Below are 20,120 nucleotides of genomic sequence, written 5' to 3'. Positions count from 1 at the left end.
CAGAGAATCGTCTGAACTAACCTGCACCAAGCCCGAGCAGGTTAAAAGACAACGAATGCAGTTGCTTGAAACACTCAACATAAAACCACAACAAAGACCAAACTGGAAACTCTTTTAACTGTAGAACTTCGGCTTTCTCTTCATTAATTTGTCGATGGTGAACCAATCAAAAATGAGTGTTTGCTGCCATTTACTGGTTTATGTAACAAAGGCATCAGTGTTCAAACCCAGATCATTTTAAGCAGTGCTGACCTTGCAGGAAATGTGAGAATTCATGCTCTGGCAAGATTGGATGAGTAGCCAAAGACTAAATCTTTCCTTGCTTCATTGAAGAAGACAGCCGACCTCAGTAATGTTTTCACTTTTTACTCATCGGTTGTCATCTCCTCCTTATGAATGCACCAGACTCCCGCTTTACTGTGAAAAGAGCCTGAGGGAAGGAACGCACCACTGTACTCTGGTTGGTTAGCCCAGTCATGTTTTTTGAGCATTAACACAGTCTTGTTTATTTTAATGTATAGGTTCATTCTTTGGCTGTTAGTGCTAAAAGTTTACCCTTTATTGCATGAGAACAAACAGAACCATCTGTGCTCTCCTAATTTTCTACAGATGTTTTTCCTAAAGGTCAGAACTGAATTGGGAAAGTAAACATTTGAAGACTCAACACCTTCTTCATTCTATAGTTTACAGTAGAAAATGAGAGAACTCGTCACAATGAGAGATTTCAGGTTTTTTCTAAAATTCTCCTAAGAGAGAACTTCTTTAGTGTAGCTCTTTTAGAACTTTTTAGCAATATGTTTTGTCTTTTTTGTTTTTGTTTTCTGTTATCAACTATTGGCTCTTGTTCTACTGTTGATATTGCATTAATATGGCTGCAAAGCCACTCTAAAAATACAATCTTAGTAAAGATATTTATAAAAACAAAAACACATTTATTATTTATATTCTCCTTTTATTAATAGGGTCCTTGTACCGATTGTAGTCTTTGTTCATAAACACATTTAAAATGTACCTGGTAAAAAGAAAAAAAGAAAAAACAAATTATCTTTTAATAAAATTGCTGACTTTTTAAATCTGTTTAACTGGGCACAATGAGCTTCATCCAGTGTGGGTCCTCGGGCAAGACCTTTTGTGCTACTGCCTAACTATGTAGCCACAAGGTGACCCAAATCTGGACCTCCCTGTACCTGTCCCCAGTCTGGATAAAATACAGGGTTGTGTCAGGAAGGGCGTCCGGTGAATCTCTGCCAAACCACCTGTGTGAATTAGTGAAAGGTGATTTGCTGTGTTGACCTTTGACAGGATATGCAGAAAATTCAACTATAACTTCACCTCTGCAGAGCTTAAAGTTCAACTCCAGACATCTTTTGATTTTATTTAAAAGAGTTCACAGTGATCCTTTGACTTTATCTGGTTTTAAACAAAATCAAAGAGTTCTGTGTCATTCTATAGGACAGTTTCTGCAGAGCGGCAGTAGATCATTAGAAATATGCCTCTGAGTAGTGGGAGGACTGTTGACGTGAAGTAAGCCTACTCTCATTTCCCATCATCCCTTTGTTTACACTCTCTCCCACTAGCGTGCAGACCCTCACAACCAAAATCTAACATTACCAAAAATGGCGAGCAGCTTGAGCCACATAACAAATCGGACGAGGAAACAAAGACATACTTTGTTCTAATTATCTGAAGGTGCATGTATGCATCAGAAAGGTGCGGAGCAGGAAGCTTGTGGCCTGCTGACTATAGTACTTACTATACCGCTTCAAGATTTTTCCAACTGCATTTTCTGTCTGCTACTAATTCGCAACGATTTGAATGAAGATATTCAATTTTTAAGCTTAATTTTCTTACATGTCCTCTTTCAGGAGAAAAATGCCACAAGAACTTAAAAACACCTCAAAAACGGTTTTCATTGGAGTTTGTGTTTAAAACGTGCAGCAGCCTGTCTAAAAACATTTGTTTACATCATAATCTTCTCAAAGTTACACATCCAGCTTCGGTGCGTCCCGAGCAGGAACCTCCTCGTTCTTTTTTTTTCTGTTACACTTGGCTGAAACTGTGTGTTTTGCTTGAGGTGATGTCAACGCGCGCTTTAGGCTGGGAGGACCAGTCTTGGAGGCGTAGCTTCTTAACACCAGCAAGTGCGGCTCGCCGCACGGGACTCCGTCCGATTCATTTGCAGAGGCGGGGTGAGCCACACTGACGCTCGAGCGGAGCAAGAGTGACGCTTCAGCCTTTAAACTGCCACCTAACATTTCAGTCCTTCAGACGACAGAAGAAGATCAAAGAGAAGAGAAGGAAACAGAGGTAAGATGTTTGAAAATCCGTCTACGGGGAAGGAAAGTGAATATGTTGACGCGTTGGATGACAGAGATGCTGCCTGGACGCGCTTTTTCTGCTGCTTACATTGGATTTATTCAAGTGTATGCAAACTTAATTTATATTTATTGTATTTTCAAACGAATGATTGAGCTTTAGACGGTAATCTTTCACATAAAACGCAAAATGTCCCCAAAACAACCGTTTTCTTTATCATCGCTTCTGTTTGCTTCTGTGTGTTTGTCTCCAGATTGAAACTCTCAGCCAACCCAGTCAGGCAGTTAGCTCAGGACTGATAACAGAAGTTTGCATCTTACCTGATATAAATCAACAATAGCATGTGTGACTTTATGTGTGTTTTCTGCCGGCAGCGGGCTGGGATCTCTGCTCCTGCTCCATGCGTAATGACGCAGAGAGCGACAGTCTATTGTTTATCAATGCGGAAACATCTTGTTCTATCCAAAGATTTTATCCTGGAGCATGATGGAGCCGGTAGATCGAGACCAACTGGAGGAAACTTTGTCAAACACGTTGCACCTGCACTCCTCCTCTTGTGGGTTGCATTTGCACATGAAAAAAATGACCCTCGTTTGCGTCGTTCTGTTGTGAGCAACAAAAGAGCTTTCGCCGTTTTTGTGAGAGAAATGCAGGTCAGACAGGGAGCAGAGAGGAAACGCAGAAGATTGACCAGGAGAATGGAAGAGATGTGCTCGATTTGCTATCTTGTGCGTTATCTGATTTTGTGGGTGTTAAAATGGTAATTGGCTTGAAACCTACCTGGCACCTTAAACCATTTTCCATATAATATAAGATACATTTAAGGGTGAAACCTTTGTGAGTGACTAACGTCGCTCTAAAAATCTCTCAATTTAAATGATTAGGATCCCTGATAGATCAAAAAGAAGTAAAAAGATCAGAAGAGTCCCCCCCCCCCCCCCCCCCCCCAAGACGTTTGGTCACTTTTGTTAGTTCTTTACTAAACATGCCAAGAGTAGTATAAAAAATGTTCACAATACCACTGATTTTGGTTATGTTTTATGCTAGAATAATTTTTATTGAAGATTACAGATCTTTCTTCTTTCTTTCTTCTTTCTTAGGGTCCTAAGAAATTATTTAAAAACGATTCAGATCTTTTATAATCATTAAAAATAAATAAATAAAAAATCTAGTCACTAATAGCCTACCTGTTTATTTAAACTAACATTTTTTGCTATTGAAAAACGGTGATAAGATTATTTTTCTTTTTCAAGAATAATCAGTAAGACAATTTCTCTTGTCTCTTTACTTTCTTGTGGTGCTCTTATTGTTTCTGATGTTGGTGAATAAATTAACTGGAACAAATGGATGAAGAAAAATCATAGAAAAAATGTTTGTCTACTTTGAAAAGTCTTTTTCATTTTTAAAATATAGAAAGTTTTGTTAGGGCTATAAAAGTAGCAAAAAACCAAACTCAGAGTTTATTTTTAACATTTCTGCTGCCGTCAGTTCAAATGCTACACCTAAAAGTTTCATACAGAATTGAATTAGTGCTATGGATAAGTAATGGTATAGATAGCGACTCTTCTTGGAACAGCTGCGCAGACTAATATTTTCCAGGTGCCCTCATGCATATTTATTTTCAACTTCTTTTTTTTCCTTTCCTCCTCCTCTGTGACTTTGTGCCAATTATCCCACATAGAGAACAAGTCTCCCACACAGACAGATGTCCGACACGGTCACATTTCACTGCTCTACGGCGTGCTGTGCCACCCAGTGGACGCTGACCTCCTTTTTAACCCCAGTCGCACCATTTTGCAGGCGTCAAGCCTCCTGCTGATCTCTGCGCACTATTCACTCTGTGGGTGTACGAGTGGGTCGGGGGCAGCAGCGGGGTTAAGCCGCTCGTGTTCTGGTTTTGATGCATCACCTCTCACCTCTGAACTCTCGCGCTGTTGCAGGCTGACAGTTAGTTGAGAGAGACATTGCAGCAGAAAGCTGTGAAAGCAGGCCATGTAGGGGTGAACATTTCAGAGGTCCATTAGGCTCAGAGAAATCACAGCGGGTTATTGGCATTCCAAAGCAGTCTAGACTATTTCAATACTCTTTCACGCTGTTTTAGTCACCTTTCTCTCTGCCTATGTGCACAATGCATTTGTGTGCACATTATGAGACTTGTATGCTTTAAAATAAGGCATTCAAAGTTTCCTTTGATCATCTGGGTGGTGACAGCTGATCTTTCACCCTTTCTTTTCCAACCTTATGAGCAAAGACGAGACACGGGATTCCTTGTGTTTTATAATAACAAGCATTTTAAGGAAAGCACTCTTTAAAGAAGCATCAGGTTTCCCATCCTGACCGGTGCTTTATCTTGGAATGCCCAGAACGTGCCGGAAAAACACCCTGTTTTGGTTTCTCAGTCCCACTTCCTTGTGTCCAGTCAGCCCAGAGTGCCAGAGGGGCTAATGTAAACATTTATTGTGCTGGCCCTGGAGTACACATCAATCATAGAAAACCCCACAGTGGGTGACACAATAACAAGGAGTTGTTATTAACTTATACAAGTGATGTTTTAACGAGATAACCACATTCGGATCCTTTAGGAACTCATTAAAACACAAGTTTACTTATGTTTTATGTTGATGTGTAAAATATGAAATACTTGTCAAAAAGTTGCTTTTAAGACCCACTCCAATGAATATAGTGTTTTTAACATGTTCTTGTAACATTTTTTGGATGATGGAAGACAAATATAAAGAATCAGGAGTAGACAGAAAAGTGCCATGGGCAAAAGCTTGGAGACGGGCCATAAGCTCCCTGCTCCGCTCCATTTGGATGCATCCACTTGCAGACAAATAAATCCTTTGTTTTCCTCGTCTAAATTGGAGTCAGACTCAAAACTGAACAGCTGGATAGCTCAGATACTGCTCGCCATTTTTATTGGACTAGTAATTTTAGGTTGGGTGTATGAGGGGCTGTAAGCTAGCTGGAGAGTGTGTAATCAGATGGATGCTGGAAAATTGGGGAGGGCTTCCTCTAAGTCAACAGTTCTAATTTCTAATGAACTCCAGTTGCTCTGTAGAAACTGTCTCAGAAAACTACTTTTTGATTTTGCCTAAAAACGACATAATCATAATTAAAAGATTACTGGGAAAACGTTGAAAATAGCTCAAAATATGTTTAAATTGTGGGACTTTAAGCTGTCATTGTAAGTGTTAATACTGAGTTATTCACTTTTACATCCGTCAAACTCACAATCTACTTATTTTCTGCTTTCACAGGGTCTGTTCCAGTCAGGTTGTGCACCCCCTCCAGTGGTCTTTGTGCCTCTACCATCGGTGAAAAATGAGTCTAAGTGAGTTTGAAGACCTGTGGGAGAATTTCGGGGAGTTGAACTTCTCTGAAACCTTCAGCAACATCACAAGTGTGGAGGCCATGGTTTGTGCCACAGCATTCAATCGCAGTGCCCTACTGTACTCCATGTGCGTCCTTTACACGTTCATCTTCGTCATTGGCCTGGCTGCCAACGCCCTCGTCCTCTGGGTGAACATCCGCGCTCAAAGCGACTCCACCCCTCGCCATGAGACGCACACGTACATCGCTCACCTGGCGGTTGCAGATTTGTGTGTGTGTGCGACACTTCCCATCTGGGTGAGCTCGCTGGCCCAGCACGGCCACTGGCCCTTTGGGGAAGTTGCGTGCAAACTCACGCACCTGCTGTTCTCTGTCAACCTCTTTGGCAGCATCTTCTTCTTGGCGTGCATGAGCGTGGACCGTTACTTTAGTCTGTTGCAGCCCAGAGAGGAAGGAGCCCAACGCAGGAAGTTGATCCGCCGAGGTGTATGTTTGGGGGTTTGGCTTCTGGCTCTGGTAGCCTCCTTGCCAGACACCCACTTCCTGCACACTGTGAAGTCAACACATAGCGACACCATGCTGTGCAGGCCTGTGTACCCAGAGGAGAACCACACAGAATGGATGGTAGGAGTGCAGCTGAGTTTTATCCTGCTGGGCTTTCTTCTCCCCTTTCCGGTCATTGCAGTCTTTTATGCCCTGCTGGCCAGAGCTTTCGCCCACTCCTCCTCTTCATCATCCTCATCTCCAGTGGAGCAAGAGCGCCGCGTCAGCCGCAGAGTTATTCTGGCCTACATTGTTGTTTTTCTGGCGTGTTGGGGGCCTTACCACTCCGTGCTCTTGGCTGACTCCCTGTCACAGCTGGGCTTGGTGCCCCTGACTTGTGGCCTGGAGAACGTGCTCTACGTGGCTTTGCACCTCACCCAGTGCCTGTCCTTGCTCCACTGCTGCTTCAACCCCATTCTCTACAACTTCATCAACAGAAACTACCGTTATGACCTCATGAAGGCGTTCATTTTCAAATATTCAACTCGAACGGGCCTGGCACGTCTCATCGAGGCTCCTAACATGTCTGAGACTGAATACTCTGCTGTAGCTGTAGAAAACCCGCCACTCATATCAAAGACAACATCTGAATGACTTTGAGGAAGCATAAACGTGTGTTACAGCCGATTATTTTCATCTGCTGTCCAAAACCAGCATGTTTTTTTACAGAGACTGTTTAGTTTTAGAAAAACTTGAAGTCTCCAACTTTTCATCTCTTGACCAATTTTTAAAAGAAGCACTTAAAACAGTTCATGAAAACAGTCAATTTAAAAAAAAATCAGCATAAACATAGTTATTATAGTTGAAAAGCCAAAAGACTGTAACTTGTGCAAAAATGTTATCTATATTGTGTGTTTGAATGTATTTTGTTTGCATTTTTTCTATGAGGTCTGATGTCGTACCAGGAGTGTAATATCTTTGTATTTAGTTGTATTTATATTCATTTGTGTGGATTTGTCTCTCTCTCATTGAAATGCTAAGTCATCACACACTGATTCCTGCGCCACACCGCACAACACTGCCTCATTGTTGTTTAAAGTTGATCCACTGACTGGCTCTGCGCTTCAGTCCTGCTGTCTCAACATGAATCACATCCTCATGTATCAGACAAAACCCTCAGATAATTAATCTCTTAAAGGCAATAACCTTTTCTTCCAAGGAATGTTTTTTTACATGGATTGATTTACATAAAGATGTGAGACTTGTATGCATAAATTTTAATGTTTAATCTTGTTTCTGACCCTCATTTTTTAAATATTTTTATTCAAATAATTGTGCATTTTGTGGTACAACACCAAATTTTGCATGTATGTAGGTTAGGATTCCCTCTTTCAGAAAAGCGTGTCAGCCACGAGAAAATACAGGATTTTTAAATATAAATAATACACACATAATAGTATTTTGTAGGGAACCCCTCAAATTTAAGGACTGTGTATTGTACATGAACAGCCCATATTGGGTCCAAATTGATCAGACAGAAATGAGCAACCTTCATGATGTCACTAAACGTCATCACGTCTAGCTTCCAAGTATTGCACAATGCACAGACTGAGTTTTTGCTGTGTCATAGATGCTGTTTGTGTTGTTTTTCCCATATGGCACCTATAAACACTTACCGGTATTTGTAAATCATCAAAAGTGATTTAGTTTGACTCTGGTTATCTGTTAATTATGTTTTAACCAAACAGTGTTGTGGATTAAGTCATTAAGCTACAAAGTATGAAAGAATGTGAGATCAAAGACGTTAATATTTTAAGTGAAGTTTTAATTTTTAAATCCTAAGGAATAACACTTCTATGAGTCTCTCTTTGCCATAGATTGTGTTGCTAAATTTTATAATATTCATTTTAAATACTTTCAACTTTAAATAAATAAATACACTCCAAACCTTCGCATTAACTTTAAACTGAAGTGGCAGCACTATTGTGTACAAGTTTAGAAACATGTTACACTGCTTTGCGTCTGGAACTAATATCAGCTCTAGCAGTGGATCAGACACACATGCTCATTTGGCGTCGATTCAGCTACAGCAGCACACAAGCACAGATTGCTCAAACTCAATCAAGGAAGCAAATGAATCTGTCAATGCAGGCAGAGATGTGTCCAAATGCAGACTGAGACAGACGTTCCAATATGTCAATGCATTCCTCACAGTGTGTGCGTGAATAACCAAAGCTCGACACCAAAATTTGCACGTCAGAATCATTAAATCGCACATTTTTCTCACTGTATTGTTCTGATGCACGGATGCTGCACAGCATTATGTCACCCAATTTGTTTTGCGTGTTTTCATGCTGAAACGGTTTTCAAAAGTGGTTAGTACAAAGTGAGAGAAAACAAACATGTTTCTACAAGAACAGAGAAGTTCTTTTGTTATTGTAATGTATTACCTGTTTAATTACATAATAAACACAGAAAAATGGTTTGCGTCTTTGTTTTTAGCTTAAATAGTCCCATAGCTTCAGATCCAGCAGATTTTGAGATCACTGAATTGCATTTTTTTTAAGCCATTAGGACATGATGCAGCATGTGATTGAACCTCCTCACACGTTCAGAGGATATCTCTCATCTTAATGGAATGTGCCTCTGAAAAGGTGCTGGTCTTTAGTTTGAGGCACGGAAGTCATGTAAAACAGAAACATCAAGGTTGAGCTAAGACCAAGAAAACAAGTCAATATATCTCAGCTGAAATGTGACACAAGTGCTCTGAACTTTCTCCTTCTGCAGTAGCTGGAAACATTTTTATTTATACCGGAGGTGCAACTGTCCCCCTCTGAATCTTCTGCTTATGAGCACCACCTGTCCTTCCCTTTTATTAGATCCATTAAGTGTCATAAACCAAGGGAAATTGTTTCATAGTAAAAAGAGAGTCAATAGCAGAGGGAGTCGTGCATCTGTTGCTGTTAGTAGGTTTAAAGATGATCTTAAACTTATTGCTGCACGTGCATCTCATAAAAATCGCGCAAAATTGCGTAAGATTGTACGTCATAATTGCGTATAAACAATGTAAAATACACATAAACTGCGTAATTCCCAAACTGACCAAAAATTTTGAACCACTCAGAATCGAATTCACATAAAGACCCGTTGGCCAAAACGCTCGACGGACGTAATGTTTGGTTGGAAGTGCGAGGGGCTGTAAGCTAGTTGGAAAGTGTGTAAACAAAGGACTATGTCAGCAATCCTGCCCAGAACTCAGAGGGGAATTTCTAGCGGACTGCTGGCGCCCTGCAGAAACTCTTAGAATTAGTCTTTAATATTATCAGATCCTTTCAATGGCTAAAAATACATGGATAAGTTTAGACTGAAGCTCCTATGCCTGCATGCTTTTGAAGTTATTACCTTCAGTCTGAACATCCACCGTCATGACTGTTCATTAGGTTCTCTGGTTTGCATTTGGAAATGAAGTGTAGCTCAACATTACTCTTGTTGTGCATGTGGCACAGACACAGACAAGGAGGGTGTGGGGGAAATTTTGAAGGTCAAACTAAGTGAGTGACCTGCTAATGACACCCGCGCTGCTTCCTCCCTCTCTCACTTGGAGCCTTGATCACGCAGCACTCCTGGTGCACACTGGCTTTCTTCTCCTTTCTCATGTGAATGATTTGCCGGACTCAGAACCTTTTCAACTGACCTCATCAGACCACGCCGGCGACTCTTTACAGGTCAGCGAGCCTCCACTGACTCATGCGAATGCATTCACTTTGCAGATACAGGAATGCAGGTTCATTTGCTTTTCAAAGAGTGATTGCCCTGCAAGCAGGTCCTAAGAAAAAGTCGAGGGGCCTAATTAGAGCCATGTGCTCCAAAACACTGGAGGGCTGATAAGATACAAACATGTTTTGAATTATCAAGAGCAATCTAAATGCTTTTGAAATTTCAGGAGAGACAGAAGGACAGGGATAAAAGAACAGTACTTTTTAATTATGGCTTCAATAAATCCTCTGAGTAGCAGGAAAAGGTCTTTTGGTCTTTTCATCTGACTGCAGGCATTCTGCGAATTAACTCTTTAATCTTAAAGACTCTGATCATTTTTTGATTTATTTTGAAAGTGTTCTCAGTTGTCTTTTAAATATATTTATGTCGTTTTTATCCAAAATTTAAAAACTTGTGTCGTCTTCTAGGACATAGTTTTTTTGCAGAGTGTCAGTAGTTCATTAGAAATTCACCTCTGACTTATGGATATGACCATTGGCCCAGAGCAACCCCGCCCCCCTTCCCGTCCTCAGTGCTGAAAGCTCCCTACAAGCAATCCCACTAGTTCACAGCCCCTCACACCCCAAACTTAACGCTTAACGGTGCAACAAAATGGAGAGCAATATTGAAGCCACCCAGCTGTACAGTTTTCAGCCAGATGCCAGCTCAGACTAGGAAACAAAGATGCTGTCTAATCATCTACAAGGGGATCCATCAGAATGGAGAGGACCAGGAAGCTTGTGGCCCATGCAGCATATGTTCATTTCACATATAAGATCTTTGTCCAAACTGCATTTTTCGTCTGCTCCTGATTAACAATAATTTGAAATATTCTGACACAGTTTTAAGCTTAATTCTCTATACACACGTTAAAATGCCACAAGAACATGTCAAAAACACAATTTTCATCGGAGTGGGTCTTTAACGCCACACATGCACAGACACTGTACATGTTCATTATGAAGAGAGACAAAGTATAAACATGTCCAGGACATGGTCAATGATGTGACTCAGAACATTTCATTCTGGCTTCCAGCTGACACCGTAATGGCTGTCTGGAAAGTGTTAACCTTCATTGTTTTTTGAATCAATGTTTTACTGCCTTTACTGTAAAGGAGGAATAGTGGTGGGATTTACATCTACACTCTTCTCTGTGATTTAAAAACATGTCAGTGAACATCTGAAAGGATCAGCATCCTTACATTTGTGAGTGCTTAACTTGATATGACATCATTGCATTAATTTAACACGTTATCTGGTAGAAAAACATCTTCTTTGATGCTTTGCATTCGTTTTTTTCAGGGGTGAACAATGTAATTTATGACTGCAATCAATTTATTCTCTTTAACTTTTGTGTTTTCCGTCACAGTTTGCAGGATTTAATTTGATTTTACTCCCTTCATAAATTGCCCATGTAGGACGTGTCAAACATTCAGCAAAAACCAAACATAGTGTGAGGAGAACCATTCTCACAGGAGCTGGCTCTGAAAGACTCCTTTGAACTGCTGGTTTCTGTCTTCACCCCGAGGCCCGTATGTGTTTCTGTTTTAAACTTTAAGATTCAAATCAGGGATCAGATTTAAGGTCAAATTCATGAGACTGGTATCATCTAATGTCCCGATCAGTCTTCATTCCAATGGAGCCACTTATTGTGAGTTACTGCACAGCAGAGCTTTCTTAATGGAGACCATCTATTTTCCTTTAACTCAATAAGCACAAGTAATCAGCCAGAAAGTCTCTTAAGGATTAATTTTTTTTTTCTCAGGACTACAAAGCCTTTATCTCATGCAAAGGAAAAGTAGCATTAATTAATATTAAAAGGTGCAGAGGTAGACTGTCATTCATAGCTATGTTGTCTCCAGCAGGAGTTGGCTTTAAAGATTTACAGCCATTCATCATGTTAGATTCAGTCAAACTCCACAGGCCTGTGTGCTAAATGAAACTGTGATATTGTTTTTGGCTCGTTTCCATGCATCTAGAATAGATTTACTTTCCGATGAAGCCTGAGCTGTCTTTGTTCAGTGTGGCAGGGATTTAACGTGAGGACTTATAGCAAATAAAGTCTTGAATTATTAATGAAGAGTAAGGGGAGGGCTGCAGCTGGTTTTCTTCAGACTGAGATTTTGGTGTAACTTGAAAAAAAAAAACCTAGGAGGTTTTGGTTTTCTGGTCCACAAGCATCAGGCTGAGGAAACAAGTACAGCACCCCAGATGCTGGACAGATGTTCTGCCAAAAGGGAAGGAAAGCTTGAAGACAACTGAACCTGATATTGTCCTGATGGTGTTCATCTAACAGCAGATTCTTTGAAAGAGCTGGAATACATCTGGAGAAAATGAGGGCATGAGATACCTTCAGAGGAGGCAAAGTTTATTCACAAAGCTCTGTTAAAACAATCTCAGTTAACCAATGTTTTTAGGACCTTTTCAAAAAAAGAACAACATCCAATCAACGTAACTTAGGTTTTTAATAAATAACACAAGTAGTACCAAAGTTTTGGCAATCAAATGTGTGCGTCATGGATTTGTTTAATGTTGGTCTCTACTCCTTGTCCTCTTCTGCATCCCTTTCACACGGCGTCCCACGAGGTTCAGTTCCATCTTGTTTTCTCCTACAAGTACCAAAAACGTAGACCACATCAGTCCAGTTCTGAGGTCTTTACAGTGGCCTATCTGCAAGAGGATAGACTTTCAAGTTCTATTGCTTGTTTATAAAGCTTTGAAAGGTTTAGCACCAAAATATACGATTGACCTTCTAATCCAGTATCCAGACCTCTCCAGTCCTCTGGATCCGGATTTTGTCCTTTCCTAGAGTCAAAACCAAACATGAAGAAGTTGCTATAGCTTCTATGCTCCACATATCTGAAATGGACTTCTACAAGCGTTACATCAGCTGAAACAGTTTATTTAAATCCAGGTTAAATACATGCCTGTTCTCAGCTGCATTTGATTACCAGTTTTTATTCAGAGGTTCATCCACGGACTGTGCCTCTAAGCCAGTGTTTTTCAACCAGTGCGCCGCGGCACACTAGTGTGCCGTGGGAGATGGTCAAGTGTGCCGTGAGAAATTGCCCTCATTTACTGATCTAAAAACATTTTCCATCTCCAGGAAATCGGCTCTTTGTTCATCCAAACAGCCCCTGATAAAACACTGAGTAGTTAGGAATATGAAAGATCATAAAATTATTTTTTCTTTGTGTTTATTTGATTCTATTAAAGACATTTTGATAAGAATGACGGTACCGCGATTTGGCTGCAGCTAAAGCCGTTTGCGGCAAAGTCCCGCCCCTTTAACTGTCTCCGCCAATCATTCTTGAAGGCTTAATCACATGTCATCAGTCTGACCAATCAGAAGTGGTTAAAGTCTCCACTTCCTTGTTCCTTTTAGCTCATAAAGTCTCTCCGTTCCAACAAAAATACCAGCCAAAGCTCGTCTTTAGCGGTGTAGCTTTCCACAGAATCCAGTATCAGACCGTGGAATAAGTGAACAAAACATTGAAGCTCAGAGACACTAGTCTTTCTGCCCTTTTGCGGCAGTTTTCACACTACATCTCCCATGATGCATTGGGTTAAAGGGACAGCGTCTTAGCGTAAAATGAGTCGTCCTTAAACGTCTTGAAACCACAACAAACACTCATAAAACTGTTTTTGAATTTTCTAACTTAACTTTTATTTCATCTTTTAGAAAAAACAGCTGCAACTTCCTGCTTTTTCTGCTACAATTACCACAAAAATGCATGTGAGATTGCGGGGGGGGGGGCTGTCGATAAATACAGACTGAGGGTTTTTTTTTGGGATGCTGGTGTGCCGCGGGGTCTTTGTCAAGGTTAAAGTGTGCCGTGGCTCAAAAAAGGTTGAAAAACACTGCTCTAAGCTGGTTTTAAAATCGCTTCTTTTTAACTTTCTTTGTTAAGTTTCTATTTTAGTAATCACTCCTTTGATGTTTTATGTAAAGCACTTTGAATTGTCTTTGTACAAAATGTTCTATACAAATGAACTTGCCTTGCCTCTATAGTGGCAAACATCAAATGGAGGAAACGCAAAACTGGACAATTGTAATCCAATTCAGTCTAAATCCCTTTTAAAAGGTCAGATTGTCTTTTAGTTTATTTCATCAATGCCCTACTAATGTAACCAGCAGATCAGTCTTTGGAGTTTTCAATGTAGTTACTAGGAAGCTCATCTGTGGCTGGTGAGGGAAAATAAATCTCTCTAAATGAAAGAATAAGAAGTACAATTATTTGGAGGTCATGCCAGAGAAACTTTTACAGGTCTATGCTATTTTTTTCCAAAATGTTAAACTGATTAGCAAAAACCTTTGGTCAAAAATGATCAATAACTTTTAACTCAAGAGTTTGATCAAGGTAGAGAGTACTAAAAACTCATGTTTTTAAATCGGAGAGATAAAGTCAAATATAAAAATAAATAAATAAATTATTAAATTAAAAAAAAACAAGGCAACAGACAGGTGACCAGTTCATGGTCTCCGCCTCTGCCCAACAGTAGTTTGGTTGGCTCCAGCAACCTTGTGACCCCGACTGGATTCAATGAGTTCAGAAGATTGATGAATGGATAAACAATTAAAAGTTTAATGACTCAGAAATAAAGACGAAGACTGAATTGTATGCATCTATAACCAGTCCCAGAGATTCCCTCTTTCAGGCTTGGAGACACGGCCTCTTATAGAATCCTCTAAAGCGGTTTGGTGGTCGCTTTAAGCCCATATAGGCAGACCGCTTAGCTAAAACTTCCATCAAATTTATGTTCCAAACAGAGATTAGACACAGAGCTCCTTAAAACAAAACAAGCTTCACATGAACACTGAGTTATGGGAGGTGATGTTTTGTACCACTGCCCACTATTTCATGCCTGTTTTTCGACCCCTCATAAAGCATTGTCAGTGTGAACGCTCTAATCTCTTCCAGATCCGCAAATGTAACTGTATAGGCCGGACACACATGGCAGTGAAGGCTTGATATTGATGGTGCTGATTTATGACACACTCCGTGGCCAAGCTATGGATCCGGTGTTTAGACGTCACCTAATTCATCCACCATCTTGTCAGCTTCAAAAGCACAGCCTGATGTGGAGCTTTAGGTTCAGTCTCCACTCAATCACCAAAACGTCACGGTTGCGTCAAAGCTGGTAAAAAAAACTTCTGAGAGTCTTTTTGGGGTCGACACAAACCGTTTGACTATTATGTTGTTTTTGAATGTTCATCCATCATGTATTAATGGCATTTTATATATCAGTCTGTATTCGTAAAATGATCTGAGTTCAATGATTTTCATCCCTGCGCTCTTTCCTGACATAGCTCTTTTTTAATGGATGGGTAATGGATGACTTGCTAACAGGTCTTTGAGACCCGCGGCAGATAAGATTATTTTGATTCCACAGACTGCACAAAGGTGTTGGCATATCTTTTATCTCAGCTGTCAAAAGGAATCAACGGGGACATCTGTGCTCAAAAGCAGGATTTCTAAGCCTCTCTGAAGTGACAGAGAACAGCAAACCTTGGCTGCATGAGATGTTTTGTCTGTGATGAGGTTTGAGCTGCCAAATGTCATCCTTTGGATCCTGTCTGGGGTCAGACTGTGGCATTCCGCTGGCTAAACATGCCAGGGTTTCTAGACAAAAGTGGGCTTCCCAGTCACGTCAAAACAACATCACCGCACCAAAAGCCTGGTTTAATAAGCCTCCTCGCTCTGAGGTGGGACTGCTCTTTGTGTCTGTTTGGTCACTCAGCAAAAACGTATTAAAATTATTTTTGTATTGTTCTGCTTAGAAATGTAAGGTTAATTTTAGTCTTCCTCAAAAACAATATGGGAAAAAGAGCAAGAGCTTAAAAGGATATTAAAAATCCCAATTTCCTTGTTTTACAGTGAAGAGCCACTTCACTGAAAGTTGTGTTTTTTGGTGTTTTAAGGCATTTTTCTGATGATGGAGGACATTTATACAACAAAAATTAAGCTTAAAAATGCATTTCTGTGTCTTTCTTTAATTCAGATCCAGGTAAATCAGGATCGACGAAAAATTGCCAGGGAAAAAGCTTGTATTTGTGATGAAGAAGCATCAATTGGCAAGCCACAAACTCCTTGCTCCGCTCCATTCCAATGCATCCTCTTGCCGACAAATAGATTTATTTAAGTCTTTGTTTTTCTCATGCTAGCTGGCATCTGGATCAAAACTGTACAGCCGGGTGGCTCCAATACTGTCCATTGTTGTTTCACTGATAATGTGAGGTTGGTGTTCTAAGGGGCTGTAAGCTAGTGGGACATCATTTAAACAGATAGATAATGGGAAACAGCGGCAGGCTTACTTCACACCACTTCTGCCACTTTGCAGAAAATATTTCCTAGAAAATGAGACAGCTTTTCTGACTTTGTTGGCATAATGATAATTAAAAGACTACTATGAATGCTAAAAAAAAATTCAGAAATGATTGGAGTGGGACTTTAAACTTTTATTTTAGTAAATCTTACAATTGGTTAGTACTTTTCAGGCATATTCATGTGTTCCCTTTTAATTATGACTGACCAGTTTTTATAAAAAAAAAACCACACACAACAGCAACTTATTTTCCAGAACATAGTTTCTGCAGAGTGGCAGTAGTTGGCCACTATCGGCCCCCCTTCCTATCACCCATAACTGGGAGCTCTTTGTTAACTTGCTCTCACGCTAACTTACAGCCCCTCACACCCCTAATCTAAAATTACAGGTGCAATAAAAATGGCGAGGAATGTTTGAGCTATCTAGTCGTACAGTTTAGATCCAAATGCTAGGTCACACGAGTAAAACAAAGACATACATGGATCTATTCGTCTACAAGTGAATGCATCAGAATGAAGCGGAGCAGGGAGCTTGTGCCCCACATAGCATAACAAGTAAGCTGTTTTTCAAACAAAGTTTCTCTTTTGTCTTCCATTATCTGGAAAATGCCATAAGAACATGTCAAAAACACCAAAAAAATCCATTTTCATTTGAGTGGATCTTTAATGTTTTTGCAATTCTCCTTCAGTGCAATTACAAAGAAAACTTTCAAATAAGTCATTTACTATTAAAATGCTAGTACCCGTATTTTCCGGACTATAAGTCGCACCGGAGTATAAGTCGCACCAGCCCAAAAATGCATTATAAAGTAGAAAAAAACACAGATAAGTCGCACTGGACTATAACTCGCATTTTAACTTTCACAACCTTATATGACACAATCATAGCAGACTGTTTATCTAATAATTTCACAGTAATTTTTTCTCAAACTTATTTATTTATTCTTTTCATGAAGCATCATTGGCTAACTAATACTCTGTTTTCATCCTGTATTTGTAGAAACAGTTTTCACTTTTATTGCATTTCTGAATCTATGAAATCATTGGAAAATAGAATATTATGTTGTTAGCCTTCAAGATCTTACTGTAAAAAAGGTTTGCTGATTCTCTGAGTCACTTAACATCCTCTTAACACTTAACATACCTCATACATCAAATTGACCCAGGAACATCATCTCTGTTCCTCAAAAATGAACATAACAGGAGGGTTAACAATGTATTTATTTCAATTTATTTCTAATATAAGTCGCTGCGGAGTATAAGTCGCACCCCTTGCCAAACTATGAAAAAAAGTGCGACTTATAGTCCGGAAAATACGGTAAAATGCAAAAACAGCTAGTTTATGTGTCGATTCTGATGTTATTTTCGCACTGCAAACACACCAAACATTTTTTGTTTGTTTTTAAACTCTGAGTTCCACAAATCTGTTATGTTTGCGACTAAATCAAAATTATTAGATGCGCTGCTTTTTTACACATGTCACATGTAAGCTAATATCCCCAACCGGACCTTCTCCCTGCGAAGTTGGGCCTGATGACAAGAATTAATGATTGAACTGTTTTTTCCCCATTTCTATTTCAAGGTCATGGGGTGAGCGTGCTCTCTGATTTGTGAGAGTATTCCACAAAGCCTCAGTTAAGAAAAGAGAAAGAAATCCAAACTCTAAATGTTTTTTGTTCCATTTGACTTATTTATGTTTTAAAAGGTCACCTTGCTTGATGGTTTTGACAATTCAACTCGTATTTTTCTATCTCCCCAGCTATTCTATTCAAAGTGTGTCAGTTCAACAGCGACAATCTGTAATGATCTGTTTAAGTCTGCCTGGCTCTGAATAGAACCCAAAAAAACATCTTTGTGTTTAATCTCTATCTCCTACTCTTTCTTTTTGTCCTATAGACGCTGCTCAGTATCTATTTACAGGGAGTTTCTCCACCATCCCTGACACACACACACAGAATTTACAGCCCGAGGTGAAAAAGAACGTCTCCATGTCATTCAACAACCACCTTGAAGCATCTCGACTCCAAGCCGCTCGTCGGTGTTTCTGCCCCCTCCAGGAGGGAAACTTTCACCGCCTCCTTGGAAACCAGTCATCTCTTCCTCTTTAATGTTATTTTGTGTGACAGTCTGGGTTGACCTCCTTGTGATTTATGTTATACACCCTGCTGTGAGACCCAGCTTTTACAACAACCATTTATAAATACTCTGACACAATCAAACAGTTCAGACTGTTTTAAAGTTCTGAAAGTCAAACTTTTAATCTTTTTGGTGGAGCTCTGCAGTTTGAAAACAAGAACTCAAATACTTATTGTTTACTCTGTATAGTTCCCCTTATAAAATAAGAGAAAGTTATCTCTTCCCCGCGTTCCCTATTTCTACTAAACATTCTTTTTCTTAACAAATAAGCTCGTGAAAGAGCGACAGAGAAATAAAACAAAATGGCAGTGAGATGAATGGCGAAGGAAGTCGCAGTTTCCGGGTTGGGAGAGTGAGTATAGTCTAGGGTGGGGAGGCTGAGAGCTGACACGCCGGTGTGACACCAAATCTCAGCATTTCCCCGCACAATTGACCAAAATGAAAACACGCCGCGGATTGTATTCCTAGCTTTGGCCTTGTGTTTTGAATGAAAGAATCTTGTTTGTGCTCCTCTGCCCTCATCTCACCCCTGCAGAAGCTTTCGGTCACCCCCATGTATCACTTACTGGCCTTATTTGCTTCAAGACATCACTGCTGTCACAGCTGCAGCTTTTTGCATTGTTCAGAAAACAAAGATTTTGAACAAAGAAGCTGCAGGAGAAACATTAGAAGTGCTAATGGAGAAATCTGCACTGCCTAACAAAAAATCTGGCAACTTACACTGTAAATTATTTGTTACTTACAAAGATTTAGACCTTTTTTTTGACATTTCAAGATTTTTTTACCAAGTTTTAAGTGGTTTTAACTATGCTTTGTTCTACACCTTCCCAAGCTTATCTCAAAGCAGAGTTTAGAGTTTTGTGTCCCTTAAAGAGAGAAATAAGGAAATTATTGTTAGAATGAGTGAAACTCATTGTGCTCTACACTCTTGACAATAAAAACAAAGAAAAAAAACTTACTGTAATTAGTTTTTTTCATTGTTAAGAATGCCATTTTAAAGTTCAATAAATGTTTAGACAGGCATTGTCATTATTTTGGAAAGAAACATTTAGATTCATGTTTTTACAACAAGCGCTAGTTCGCACTAAAACCGTATTCTCATTTTGCACACAATTTGTTCCAGAAGGCGTTCTAGAAGGCGTGACGTCACAAGTCTGTCTCCCCCTCTGGTCGCCGGCCTGAACCATCTCTAGAGTTCTACCACACTACATCTCCCATCAACCCCAGCGCACACTTCCTGGAGGCCGCACACCTGACTCTAGCTCCCTCAGTCAAACACAAGCATACTTAAGCCCTGCACTGTATGGAAGCGATACTCAGTGTGAAGTATAGTTTTTGCCACTCTACCTGCTTTACCAAGTGTTGTATCCAGGCCTGATGCTTCTGCTTTCCTAACCCTGGTCTGCATTTGACTCAGTTTGCCTGCTGGCTGCCCTGAATCTCTATAGTGGTTGTTGACCCCTGCCTGCCTGACCCTGATTTAGCTTTGTGGACTTTTAGCTGAGCTAATAAACCTGATGCATTTGGAACCAGCTCTAATTCTATAGATAAGTAAGCTCTTTTTTTTAAAGCATTTTTTTCCCCCTTTTTTGAATGTCAAACTCCATTTGATCTTGAATATAATATTTCTTGTTAAAAAAATGACTTGTTTCATGGACAGATCATTTTAGGGATTTATATTTTTAAGATTCTCTTCTAATTTCTTAGACTACCTCTTTTTGCAGTGTGCTTCTGAATTGCTGCAAAAGTCATGCTAAAAAAATCCTAAAA

At 39.9% G+C, this 20,120-nt stretch overlaps 1 protein-coding gene and 1 long non-coding RNA gene across 2 annotated transcripts; both read left to right on the top strand.

Annotated features, from left to right (window-relative positions):
• Positions 1-1,611: 1,611 nt before the first annotated feature.
• ackr3a (atypical chemokine receptor 3a) lies at positions 1,612-8,615 on the top strand. Its single transcript, XM_004081961.5, has 2 exons — positions 1,612-2,307; positions 5,577-8,615. The coding sequence occupies exon 2, from the start codon at positions 5,641-5,643 to the stop codon at positions 6,784-6,786; it is 1,146 nt and encodes a 381-aa protein (XP_004082009.1). The 5' UTR covers positions 1,612-2,307; positions 5,577-5,640; the 3' UTR covers positions 6,787-8,615.
• Positions 8,616-9,735: 1,120 nt separating this feature from the next.
• LOC110017354 (uncharacterized) lies at positions 9,736-19,371 on the top strand. Its single transcript, XR_002292717.3, has 2 exons — positions 9,736-9,857; positions 18,111-19,371. It is a non-coding gene; the product is annotated as an uncharacterized LOC110017354 (long non-coding RNA).
• Positions 19,372-20,120: the final 749 nt, after the last annotated feature.

This window comes from Oryzias latipes, chromosome 21, assembly GCF_053564925.1.
Source record: "Oryzias latipes strain Hd-rR chromosome 21, Olatipes_Hd-rR_3.1".
NCBI classification, from domain to species: Eukaryota; Metazoa; Chordata; class Actinopteri; order Beloniformes; family Adrianichthyidae; genus Oryzias; species Oryzias latipes.
Note: the sequence above shows the minus strand (reverse complement) of the source record. Positions and strands in the feature narration are given on the sequence as shown.